Raw genomic sequence first — 12,355 nt, 5'->3', positions numbered from 1 at the left:
GGCACCCCGATTTTGCTGGACTGGAGAGGTCCACCGCTTGGATGGGCGGAAGGGCGGTCACGTGGTAAGCCCGGGGCTTGTGACGTGGAGGTGGGGAGGGAACGCGCTGGGAATGCGGAATCCCAGTGGGGACTGTGTTTCGCTGTGATGTCCCGTGGTTTCTGGTTCTGAAACCTCGGGCACCCGGGGTAGGCGCTTTGGAGCTAAGAGCTCACTGCCGCGACGAACTGCGAGGACCTGAGACTGTCCTCCGGCCCCCAGCCGCCCGCCAGTCCTGCCTCGCCAGTCTTCCCGTCCGGTCATGACGAGATTCTGGGTCTGCATAGCCGGCGCTGGCTTCTTCCTAGCGCTTCTGGTTTTGCATTCGCGGTTCTGTGCCTCTCGGGTGAGCTGGATGGTTAGGAAATGGCTTCTCGGGTAGCAGCACTCTTGGGAGGTGGTCTTGGGATGGAGATGGAGCTGGTTCTCTCACTGGCTGGTCTCAAAACTGCACCTGAGGCCGAACCGCCGACGAGTTGCCTCTTGGCGTTGAAAAGTTTGTAAAGTGGTGTGTGTGTTCGGTTGGGTCTCACTCTTTGCGACCTCATGGACTGTAGCCAGCTGGGCTCCTCCGTCCTTGGGATTCTCCAGGCAAGAATACTGGAGTGGGTTGCCATGTCCTCCTTTAGGGGATCTTCCCCACACAGGGAGAGAACCTTGGTCTCAGGCATTGCAGACAAGATTCTTTACAGTCTGAGCCTCCAGGCAAGTACACTGTCAGTTTCCTTATTTTCTCTTCCTCCCCAGCTCCCACCACATCTGCACTTGGCTTTTAAAGTTTCCTGGAGAGCTGAGGAGATTCTTTACCGGCTGGATGTGGATTGGCCGAAGTATTCAGAATACTTCACTGGAGCAACATTTTGTGTTGGAGTTGACTCCCTCAACGGATTGGTTTATGTAGCCCAGGTAAGTAAAACTGGGATTTTTGTTTTTAAAGTTATGAACGCAAAGAAAACAGCTTTCCTATGTTACTGTACCAAGTATCTGTGTACGTTTATGTTACGCCAATTGTGGAATTTGTTTTTTTTAGTTAAAGTTAGTGTTTTGGTTTTGAGCTTGATAGGGGTTAATATTGTTTGGTTTTGTAAACATTACATCATATCTTGGTTAACCTTTGACTTCTGTTTCTCCTTGTGAAAATAATGATTGCTTCCTTAAAATTGATCATATCTAAGCAGTTATTTTTGTATACCTTCAGAGAGGGGATAACATCCCAAAGGTATTAGTGTTCACAGAGGATGGATATTTCCTACGAGCCTGGAATTATACAGTTGACACACCTCATGGTATATTTGCAGCCAGTACACCACAGGAAAAATCCGTCTGGATCACGGATGTAGGAAGTGGTATGTGTAGTAATCTCTCTTAAATTATCTTGCTAGAAACCTCCTCTTTGCCCATGTTCTTGCTTGTCCATTTTGAAATCAGAGTGGCTGAATCTATTTGTAATTTCTTCAGTGATTTGTGAAATTGCCTTTCTAAATTTTTATATTGTAGTTATGTGTAATTGAGACATTTAACAAGGAGGCTATCATTATTGTGATCTTTCCTTTAACTTGTCACAGGACTTTTGCCTGTTAAAATATCAGTTGCTCTTCTTAGACTACTTCTGTGAAGGCAAATAAATTGGTAGTCTCTAAAAGCTTATAAATGGGGTCTTTGCCTGTTGTTTCCCTTTACCACTTGTCTGAGAGATTTTGCTGAGAAACCAGAACTGCATTCTTGCCCAGAGTGCAAAATTTGCGGAAACTGCTGGTGGTGTGAATGCTTCTGAAGTCCTACTGACTTTAGCATGTCTGAAACCTTTCCATTAAATAATTTTATTAGAGTGTGCAGGTGGTGCTAGTGGTAAAGAACCCAGCTGTCATTGCAGGAGACGTAAGAGACTTGGGTTTGATCCCTAAGGTGGGAAGATCCCCTGGGGGAGGACATGGCAACCCACTCCAGTATTCTTGTCTGGAGAATCTCAGGGACCAGGGAGCCTGGCGAGCTACAGTCGATAAGAGTTGCAGAGAGTCAGACACGAAGTGACCTAGGAAGAAGTGACCTAGGACAGACGCATGCTGCCAGAGTAAGCACAGTTGAAGTTAAAACTGTGAGATAAGTGTTCAGAGAGAGCTGTTTGCCTGTGCTTGTGATTTAAGATAAGATGATTCAAGAGATAACCTGGTATTATTATTTCAGGATCTCAAGAAAGAAAGAGATCGTAAAGAAAATATTTCTAGTCTTGTACCAGATAAGTTCATGGCTTGAAGGTCATTCTGTTTCCCCACTTGGGGCTAATTCAGATACCATTTTGGAATTAAAGAGGTCTCAGGTTTTGTGAAAGGTGCACTAACCATATCTGTTCTCAGTACCCAGATTTCTGAGCCTCAGTCCGTGAGTCCTTTATTTCAAGCTATATTTTGGATGGTAAGATTTTGGTTAAATCAGAAAATCTAGGTTACTTCTGAGCTCATTGTTAGACCTTACTGAAGTTTGACTATTTTTGCTTTTTTTTTTTTTCCTTCTCGGGATTCACAGTTAAAAGGAGGCCTTTACTTTTTACTTCCTTCCATTCATGTGATCCTTTTTTATAAAATACTTCACTGGTTCCCAGAAATAAAAAGAACACACGTTTTGCTTTCATTCTTTCCATTATAGCTTGTTTTTCCATGCACAGATCTGAAGACAGTTTTTCTATTTCTTCCTATATTTCAAAGTATAAATGCTCTTTTGTTAAAACATGGCTACATGTTAGCCATTTTTAAAGAAACACTATCTACTGGTATCTTTTTTCCAATTCCTTAGAGACTTTGAAGTTTGTCTTCTTTACTGTTTTGCTCTCTTAATTATTGCTACAAAGTTGAGCTCAAGTCTCCAAAACAAGTATAATAATAAATTGTCGAGATAGGATGTAATGCAAGCTGATTCCCATTGTTTCCAGTTTGTCATTTGAATGCCTTACCAGTTAGTTGGTCTTGATATGCCTTCAGGTTGGCTTCTGTTAACTGCTTTATGTTTTTTCCTTCTTTATTAATATTCCAGTTTATGCTTTGCTTGTAAGATTATTTTAACTCTATGGAAAGATTTATTCCTTATTTAGGAAAGAAAAGTTAATGGGTTAAATTTTGTATTTGTTTCCACTTGGAGAAAATGTGGCTTTAAAAAAGGCAGTATTGTTATAAGCCAATGTTACTTCAATTAAAAAAAAACCTTTAAAAATTAACACGAAAATAGATATATGTGTCTATCATAAAGAACTTTTTCATTGAGCTACTGAAACTGGAGATGTGCCCATGAGTAACTGAAATAACAGTTTTCAAACATAAGTTGTTCAAATTCTTCTTGATTTTCTTATGATTCCTTTTTCTTTTTAAATTTTACACCTGAGTCTAGTTGATTAACAATGTTCTGTTAGTTTCAGGTGTATAGCAAAGTGATTCAGTTATATGTATAGATGTGTTTTGATTTTGTTGTCCAAATAATGTTTATTGAAAGTCATAAGATAAAAAAAGAAAGTGATGTACCAATACTTTTACATCATGAGCCTTCTGTTGTAGGAGTCAGTTCTCTTTGGTTGTATTTATTTTATTTAGAATCTAATTATTTTTGAGTACATGAGATTCTAATTTGTGAATAGATTTGGCTATAACTAATGAAGCTTTGTTGCTTGTCAAATATAATATATTTAATTATTAGCGTTTAAGCTTTTTATTGCTGCTTAATTTTGTCAAATTTTTTGCTCTCAGCTTACTTGAAAAATGTAAATGTTTGTGCAGTGGTTATATTTGTAAAATATGCATGTTTGTCTTTATAGGATTCTATGGTCATACTATTAAAAAATACAATTCCTTTGGTGATCTTGTTCAAGTTTTGGGGACCCCAGGCAAAAAAGGCACTGGTTTGAACCCCCTGCAGTTTGATAACCCTGCGGAATTACATGTAGAAGACACAGGAGATATTTACATTGTGGATGGAGATGGAGGGTTGAATAACAGGTTGATCAAATTGTCCCAAGGTGCGTGGCTTAGTTTTGTGTGGTGTTCTAAGAGTATCACTCAGTTAGTTGGGTCTAATTTGTCTGCTGCTCAGCAGAACTTCAGTCAGTGCCTCTGTCTTCACATTTCCTTCTCTGTGTGTCCCTGTGTCTTCACACCACCTCCCCTTTCTCTTATAAGGGCGCTAGTCACTGGGTCCACTCTAGATCCAGTTATCTCCACCTCAAGATCCTTAACTGTATCTGCAAAGGTCCGGTTTCCAATAAGGTCACATTCACAGCTTTTGGAGATTTGAAACTTGGGCATGTCTCTTTTTTGGAGGGGTGGGGGCGAGAGGGACATCTTCAGTACGATACAGGGGCATTAAAAATGGCCACCTATGAAATCGTAATTTGTAAGCTCAGAGACAAGGTAATACCAAATAACATATTATGAGGGGGAACCAGTTTGAAGGAGAGGTTGGCATGAACCGTAAACAATGATATTTGAGTTATGAAAAATTTAAGTGGAGACAGCCATTGAAGAAGCAGATTAATTGCTTGAAACAGATAAGGAATTTTTTTATTTAAAGCATATAGATTAGACAAATTTACATAAACAGAAAGCCAGGAAGGCATAATCAGCTCAGGGTGTAATTGAATAGTTTGTAACTCATGACATGCAGCATAACAATGCTAATGCATAAGGTATTCTACGTGTTGTACTGACCAGATGTGTTTACTATTTATAGATTTCATGATCCTTTGGCTGCATGGAGAAAATGGAACAGGGCCTGCTAAGTTCAACATACCCCACAGTGTTACAGTGGATTCCACTGGCCGGGTAGATATATGGTCTGATCTCTGTGTCTAGACTGATTATATGGAGCGGGGCATGTATCAATATATACAGATCTTGGTGTACATATGCCTGTCTGCACACCTGGATGTGTGTGTATGTTAGTGAATGTGTGTATCTCAGGGTGTCTGGGCAGTTCCTCCGGGACTGGGTATACCCACTTACTCTCTTACATACCTCTGCAGCCCTGGTCACATGTCACTAAAAACCATTTCACTGAGACTTCCCTGGCCATCCAGTGGTTACCCCTCCATGCCTCCAATACAGGGGTTGCAGACTCAACCCCTGGTTGGGGAACTGGGATCCTGCATGCTGTGTGGGGCAGTCAGAAGATGAAGAAGAAAACAAAACCAAAAAACAAAATCCATTTTACTGTATGTATGCTGTGGATTGTATACATCAAACCCAGTACACTGAATGTCACTTAGAGCCAGTCTACCTTCCTGTATTACAGTAACAGTTTCCTGAAGAGCTCAGGATAGCCTGTCGCAAACCTAAATGAAACCTACTGTTATCATGCTTTATATGTCACTGAAATCTCTCAAGCTTCGTCTTTAAGTGCTTTGGCACTTTGGACAAACCCTTGTAAATAGGGTGGAAGTTTAAGGATGCGGTACGAATAAACAGCTGGCTTCCCACTGGTCTCAGCCCCTAAAGACGCGGCCTGCTTTCCCACATCTCGGTCTTGTTGGCTGACCCAGGAACCATGAGGTTGTAGGGACTCAGTGAACGCTTGTTAGAGGAGTGGGTGAATGACTGCTCCTCAGTGTCTCCTGATCTCCTGCATCACAGTGGAGTAGTCCAGCTGTTGAGCTAGCCAGATCCTTAGTGTAGTAGCCAGAACATGCTGGGCTTTGGGTCAAGGCCACATGTGGCTTTCCTGCCTATGTAAGTTCAGTCCAAAGTATTTAACCTTTCTGCAGTTGAATTTCTTATCTGAAAATGGGGCTTTAACATGCTCTCCTTTGGGGTCCTCTAAGTCCTCAATGGGAGTGCTTATGAAACTCATGAAAACAGTCATTCTCTCCCCCTCTTCTTTTTTCTTTTCATTATGATGTGGACATTCTCCAGCACCATCTTTCTGCGTTCGCAGGTGTGGGTGGCTGACCGAGGCAATAAAAGACTTCAAGTGTTTGATAAAGACACCGGGGACTGGTTAGGAGAGTGGAATAACTGTTTCTCAGAAGAAGGGCCTTCTGCAGTCAGGTAATTGTTTCTTTTTGTCTTTAAATGCTTGTCTGATTTGGTTCCTGTTAGTTTTTCTGAAGAGCTAGCTGAAAGTTTAAAATATTTGTTGTGAATTTTAAACAGGGAAAAGGGGGAAGGAAAGAAGTACTCAGAGAACATGTAATCACGTTTCAGATCCCAGGCAGAGCGCTCAGTCACTTCAGTCGTGTCTGACTCTTTCCGACCCTATGGACTGTAGCCCACCAGGCTCCTCTGTCCTGCAGGCGAGAATAGAGGATCAGGTTGCTGTGCTCTCCTGCAAGGGACCTTCTGACCCAGGGATAGAACCCTTGTCCCTCCCAGCTCCTGTATTGGCAGGCGGGCTCTTTACCACTAGCGCCAACTAGGAAGCCCCTTGCCCAGGCCGAGTGCGGGGGAGCTTCCCTGCTGTGGGTTCCACATGTTTTGAGAGAGTAAAGGCTGGCCCTTCTTGCAGCCTCTGCCTTTGAGGTGCAGTGTATTTTTAAACATAGAATAAAAAGTAAAACCTCAAGTCTATGCCCAGCCTGACACCAATTCTCCATTATTTTCTGCATTAGTTTTTTGGTGTGTTATTTTTAACACTCTGTTCAGTGTTACGTGGCAACCTGGATGGAAGGAGAATTTGGGGGAGAATGGATACATGGATGTAAATGGCTGAATCCTTTCTCTGCCCACCTGAAACTACCACAACATTGTTAATCGGCTATACTGCAGTGTAAAATAAAAAGTTTTAAAAAAAGTAATAACCTAATCTTTGGCTAAGTCTATCATCACAAATCTCTTGTTCCCTCAGGGGCAGAGTCAGATCAATTTTAAATGTCCTTTAAAAGAACCCTTCAACATGCGGGTCCTTGTACAGCGTATTATACAAGATATGATATTGTAGGAATACATACCCGTACTGGAAAAATGAGCTTTTATGTTAGTTTTGCACAGTTTGATGGTGTGATATCTCCTCCTCAGGTTTACTCCTGATGGGAAATATGTGGTCGTGGCCCAGCTGAATCTGAGCCGGCTCTTAATCCTGGCGGCGCCCCCGGTAGGAAACATCGGCGACTGCTCTGTGGTTAGCACGATCCAGCTGGCCGATCAGGTCTCCCCGCATCTCTTAGAAGTCAGCAGGGAGACCGGAGCCATCTACGTAGCTGAAATCGGTGCAAAGCAAGTGCAAAAATACATCCCCATGAATAAGTATTTCTCTTGATTCAGTTCATAACTGTTGGTTTCTTATTCTTGAGGTTTTTCAGTTGGAAGTTCAGATCCTCAGATTCTCAAATTTGCTGTTAAATACTCTCAACTGATGTTGGGGCACAAGGATTTGTTTCTTTATTTTTGTCTGACCCCGTGTCAGAGAGATGCATGTTTTTATATTGATCTGAACCAGGTTGTGGGGCATTCTTGTGACTTAGTTCCACTTGCGAGTGTACAAGGATGTTTTAAAGAAATGTGAATAGGATGGGAAAGAGGGACTAAGGTGATAACCCAGTAATTTGCACTCTAGACTCATTTGCCTTGGAGGGGAAGCAGAGAAATTAAGATGGGTTTGCAGCATAATTTATTGAATATCATTTAAGCAGTGCAAACTTTCTCTTTATTTGTGTCATAAACAATGAACTGCTTGAGAGATGGGATCTTGATTAATGAGAACCCACAGGGCACCGGGCCCTGAAGACACAGATGTGAAGAGGCAGGGTGACCTGCGTACCCCTGAGTAGCTTACAGCCCACACGGCCTGGTGACAGTGGCACATGTGTGATTGGACTTCTGGAAGGAGGAGCCGCAGGTCTGCGCTCAGGAGTCTCTGCAGGGGAATCAGTTTCAGCTCCAACTTGAAAAACTGAGGAGGAGAAAACCACGTGGTTCGGGTCGAGAAGTTATGAAAAATCGCACCCTTGCTGTGAACCTCAGCAGGCTTTTTTTAAAGGCCCAACTTGGCTTTGGTTGTTTAGCTCAGGGGTCCCCAACCTTTGGGCCATGGGCAGGTTGGTACTGCCTGTCAGATCAGCAGCAGCACTAGGTTAGAAATAAAGTGCACAAATGAATGTAATGCACTTGAAGCACCCCGTAACCATCCTCTCTTCCACCCGGTCTGTGGAACAATTGTCTTCCACGAAACTGGTCCCTGATGCCAAAAAGGTTGGGGACTGCTGCTTTAGCTCTAAGATGCTTAATCTCAATCCTTAAACACTGGACATCCTTGTCTTGTTCCTGATTTCACAGGAAATGCTTTCAATTTTTCACCATTGAGAGTGATGCTTGCTGTGGGTTTGTCATATATAGCTTTTATTATGTTGAGGTAAAGTGGCTGGTGTCTAAGCCCTTTACCAAAAGGGATCTTAAAAATTACTAGAATGTTTTTAAAGGTAGCAAGAAAAATAGGTCTTCTTCTCAGTGCCTCTTTTCTTTTTTTCCTTTTTCTTTTTTTTTTTTTTAGTTGAACTCCGTCCATTCCTAACTTTTGTCTACCTCAAAGAAGTTTTAGACTTATCTATTTGAGGGTGTGTGCCAAACACTTGGAGCTATTTAGATGAATAATTTTCTGCTTTTTTTCTTTCTGCATCTTTTTTTTAACCCATTTGTTCTGAATATTAGCCTCCCAGTTAAGACCATTTTTTCAGTTTGTTCTAGTTTATTCTTGGGTTGGAAGGAAACTTGCCGTATTACAGTCTCTTTCACATAATTCTTTGCCTTTTCTCATATCATTCTCCCTCTTTATCCTAATCATGTGTCATGTGTGTTAGTCACCCAGTCATGTCCAACTCTGTGACCCCATGGACTGTAGCCCACCAGGTTCCTCTGTCCATGGGATTCTCCAGGCAAGTTGCCGTTCCCTTCTCCGGGGGATCTTCCCGACCCAGGGATTGAACCCAGGTCTCCTGCATTGCAGGCAGATTCTTCACTGTCTGAGCTGCCAGGGAAGCCTCTTCCTCCCAGTAATCTCCCATCGGAACTCTGTCCTGTGCTCCAAGGCCATTCCTAAGTGTGCTTGTGCTGCTGATTAAGCTGTGTGACCTGGACGAGTCACCTTCATTTTCTCTTCAGTAAAACTGGACTGTCATTGTGTTTCCTCCTTCAGGAAGGCTGTGAGGTTCAGATGTGCAATAGTGAGGGTCACGTGTGCAATAGGTACAGATGTGCCCTTTGGATTCTGTAGTTCCAAGTGCATTGAAGGCGTCTTATTAGAAAAGATCCTTCTAAATGTGCTGTTTCCCTGATACCAGCTGTCAGTTTTGCCTTAAGATTGCATTTATCAAAATATCATAAATTTATGCAGTTAGCCAAATAATAAATCTACTTGGATGAAGAGAAATAGTTTGAGGTTTTGTTTGTTTTGCTTTCAAGTCAGCTGAAGAAGCGCAAATGTTTCTTTGAAGGAATATAGGTTAGGTTTTTGTCATTTCAAAAATGTTGTGTTTAACTTTGTTTTATGCCAGATTCTTATACAACTTGCCGAAAGTATTGTTTCCATGGACCTTGCTAAAAGTGTTTATTAGCATACTTATAATCCTGGTATTTCACTTTTTTCTCTGGATTAATTGGTTAAATTAATTGAGAAATGCATTGTATCTTCTGTTAAATAAAAATTTTGCAAAGAAAAGGCAGTATTGTCTACTTTTCCAGTTAATGTTTGATTTTGTTGTTATAAAAGCAGTCTATAATTATGCCATTGAAGAATTTCAGCGATCATGAAATCACTGGTTGATACCGAGAGTATATCCTCCTCTTCATTCACCTGTGAAGTGAGGGCTGAAGTGGGTAAATATTGGGAGAGGTTGTGGCTTTAAGGTGATGGATGAGTACAAGTGATAGTGGTAACTAGCTAACTCTGTTTTTGCATTAAAATGGAATCTCTTTCTGCCTCTACCATCTAGATCTGTTCTGGGAGAGAGGGGTACGGTGTTCTAAGTTAGAAAACCAAGGCTAAAAAAAAAGAAAACCAAGGCTACAGGTAATCTTTCTTAACCTACACCAGAGCATTGAGCCTTTAGATTGGAATGTTTGTCCATCAAATCATACATGCAGTCTGATGAGAAGCTAAGGAGACCTATATACTTTGTATAGCTCAGGCCATATTAAAGAACAACTTCAAGCAATGAGGCTGCTAGGTCAAAAGCAAGCAAGGCTCAACTTCCATTTTGCCTTTGTTGATTTTAAACGTTACTGGATTTTAAAACAGGATCGATTGGATAGCCAACATTAAAACTGGAAACTCAGGTTTTTGCTCCTCAGACTCAGTAGAGTAAATTCTAATCAGTCTTCTGTAGAGAGTCAGAATAAATCAAGTTTATTTATTCAACAGAAATGTTCAAAACAACACACAAATGAAGACCCTTAGGTGAGTATCATCTGCCCTAGCTCTTTGAGCTACCTAGTTTAGAAAACAAAGCATGCTTGCTTTTCAGCTTTTCTGGAAGGGGCCATTTGACACTTGTGTGACATTCTTGATACACAAGAGGGCAGCAGAGTCCTGTTTATGATAAGCATTTCTTGAATCAAAGTGGGTATCTTTCTTTTTACTTGACCTATGCATGACCTTCTTTATATTTCTGATTTTTTTAAATCTGAGGCTGTAGTGTTAACCATACTTTTAATTTTTCTTCAGCTTGTTTACATCTTGAGGAAATTGGTTTATAGGTGACATATCTTCCAAGGGTTGTTGGAAATATTTACTGCTTTATTGGACATTTCCATGCTTAAGAAAAAAAAGGGTTAAATCTTTTCAGTAATATAAACTAATAACCAGAAGTGAATAACTCATTTTAAACATTTAAAATTTTAACCTGAAGGCATACTTAGTACAATGGAAAATGTATCCGTTACCAGGGTGTTATTCTTTTTCTTCCTACTAGCTTTGTTGTGTTTAACAATTTTGCCATGTGGTTGTTGACTCTTACTGATAAGAAAGATGGATTATTTTACTGAGAGGCCCAGTCATTTATCCACTATGCACTTACCCATAGAATTCCTGAGTTTATTAAGTAAATCAATCCTCTGAACATTTAATGACATTTAATATAGATACTCTCTTTGTATGTAAGAACTGAGTGGAATTTGAACAATGAAAAATAGCACTCTTTGGAACTTTTGTTTCTTCCATTGTAAGCAGTGAAATGATACTGTTAGGATTTCGTTCTGCTTCTGTGATATTTGTAAAGAAAAGACATGATGTAACACTTGAAACAAACATGTTTTGAAATGAGCATCTTGTTAAGTGGAACCCTTTGAATAAAACCTTTTAAAAGGTAGATTAAAAAAAAAATTTAAAAAAGAAAAAAAAAGGTAGATTAAATTACCTTTGTAATGACAAGTGTCACAATCCTAAACTTGCTCCTTGGTTTTCAGCCACTTCATTCTCAAGAAAGAAAATGTTAGTAGCATGGTCCAAATCTCATATTTATTCTTTACCAGAATCAATGTTAAAATCGATATGTTAAAATACTATAATGTGTTAAATTTTTTTCCCATAGGACTTTTACATACAAATGGCCACAATCAGCGAAGTTTATGTAACATTTTTCTTTAAATGTACAAGAGTATTTTAATGATTTGATGTTTACTGTATTTAAATACTAATTTTTAATTAACTAAAAGGGTATAGGAACTATGTATACATTCAGTTTTGATCACTAATTTTAAAATTTTATATAGTTTTTTTCTTTGTGTTTTCTGTGTGTGTGTGTGTTTAAATAAATGTGTAAGGAACATTATGCCCAAATAGGTCAAAACAACTGTATCAAAAAAATGAACTGCAAATTACCATGGCTAAATGCAAGTTATATACATTTAAAGACTCATGGAGGAAAGCCTTATTTGGCAACAGAGTGTCTAAAAAAGATTTGAAAGGTTTGTTGGCCAAAAGTACTACAAGCCTTGTTAAGAAACAATTTGTTGCAATCTCAGATAACAGTAGGTGTAAATATAATGGCAAGTTTATAAGACAGGGTAGTCTGTGATCCTGGTAAACAGATCTGAGGTCTTGACGTTTCTCTGGAATGCCACATTTTAAGGGAAAACACCACAAGTAGACTCCAGTCCCAAAGCAGGTGACCAAGATAACACAATGTTAGGAAATAATTCTGAGACCTTGTAAGGTCTTAAATGATCCGTAAATGACTCAGCGAGCTTTCCTCTAGAGCTAAGACAATAAACAGAAATAGCAGAGTAGCCTATTGACCCAGCCCAGTGAAAGAACCGTCTAGCAAAGAGCTGCGATGAAAGTGAAGTGAAAGTGAAATTCACTCTTGTGTCTGACTCTTTGCGTCCCCACGGACTATAGACAGTCCATGAAA

The 12,355-nt window shown here is 40.3% G+C and overlaps 1 protein-coding gene across 1 annotated transcript; it reads left to right on the top strand.

Moving 5' to 3' along the window:
* Positions 1–96: 96 nt before the first annotated feature.
* NHLRC3 (NHL repeat containing 3) lies at positions 97–9,663 on the top strand. The gene is made up of 7 exons (XM_065902086.1): positions 97–385; positions 787–945; positions 1,238–1,385; positions 3,839–4,039; positions 4,750–4,841; positions 5,950–6,062; positions 7,029–9,663. Exons 1-7 carry the CDS (start codon positions 302–304, stop codon positions 7,267–7,269), a joined length of 1,038 nt encoding a protein of 345 aa, XP_065758158.1. The 5' UTR covers positions 97–301; the 3' UTR covers positions 7,270–9,663.
* Positions 9,664–12,355: the final 2,692 nt, after the last annotated feature.

This window comes from Muntiacus reevesi, chromosome 11 (assembly GCF_963930625.1).
Source record: "Muntiacus reevesi chromosome 11, mMunRee1.1, whole genome shotgun sequence".
NCBI lineage: Eukaryota > Metazoa > Chordata > Mammalia > Artiodactyla > Cervidae > Muntiacus > Muntiacus reevesi.
This window is presented reverse-complemented; position numbering and strand designations above follow the sequence as displayed.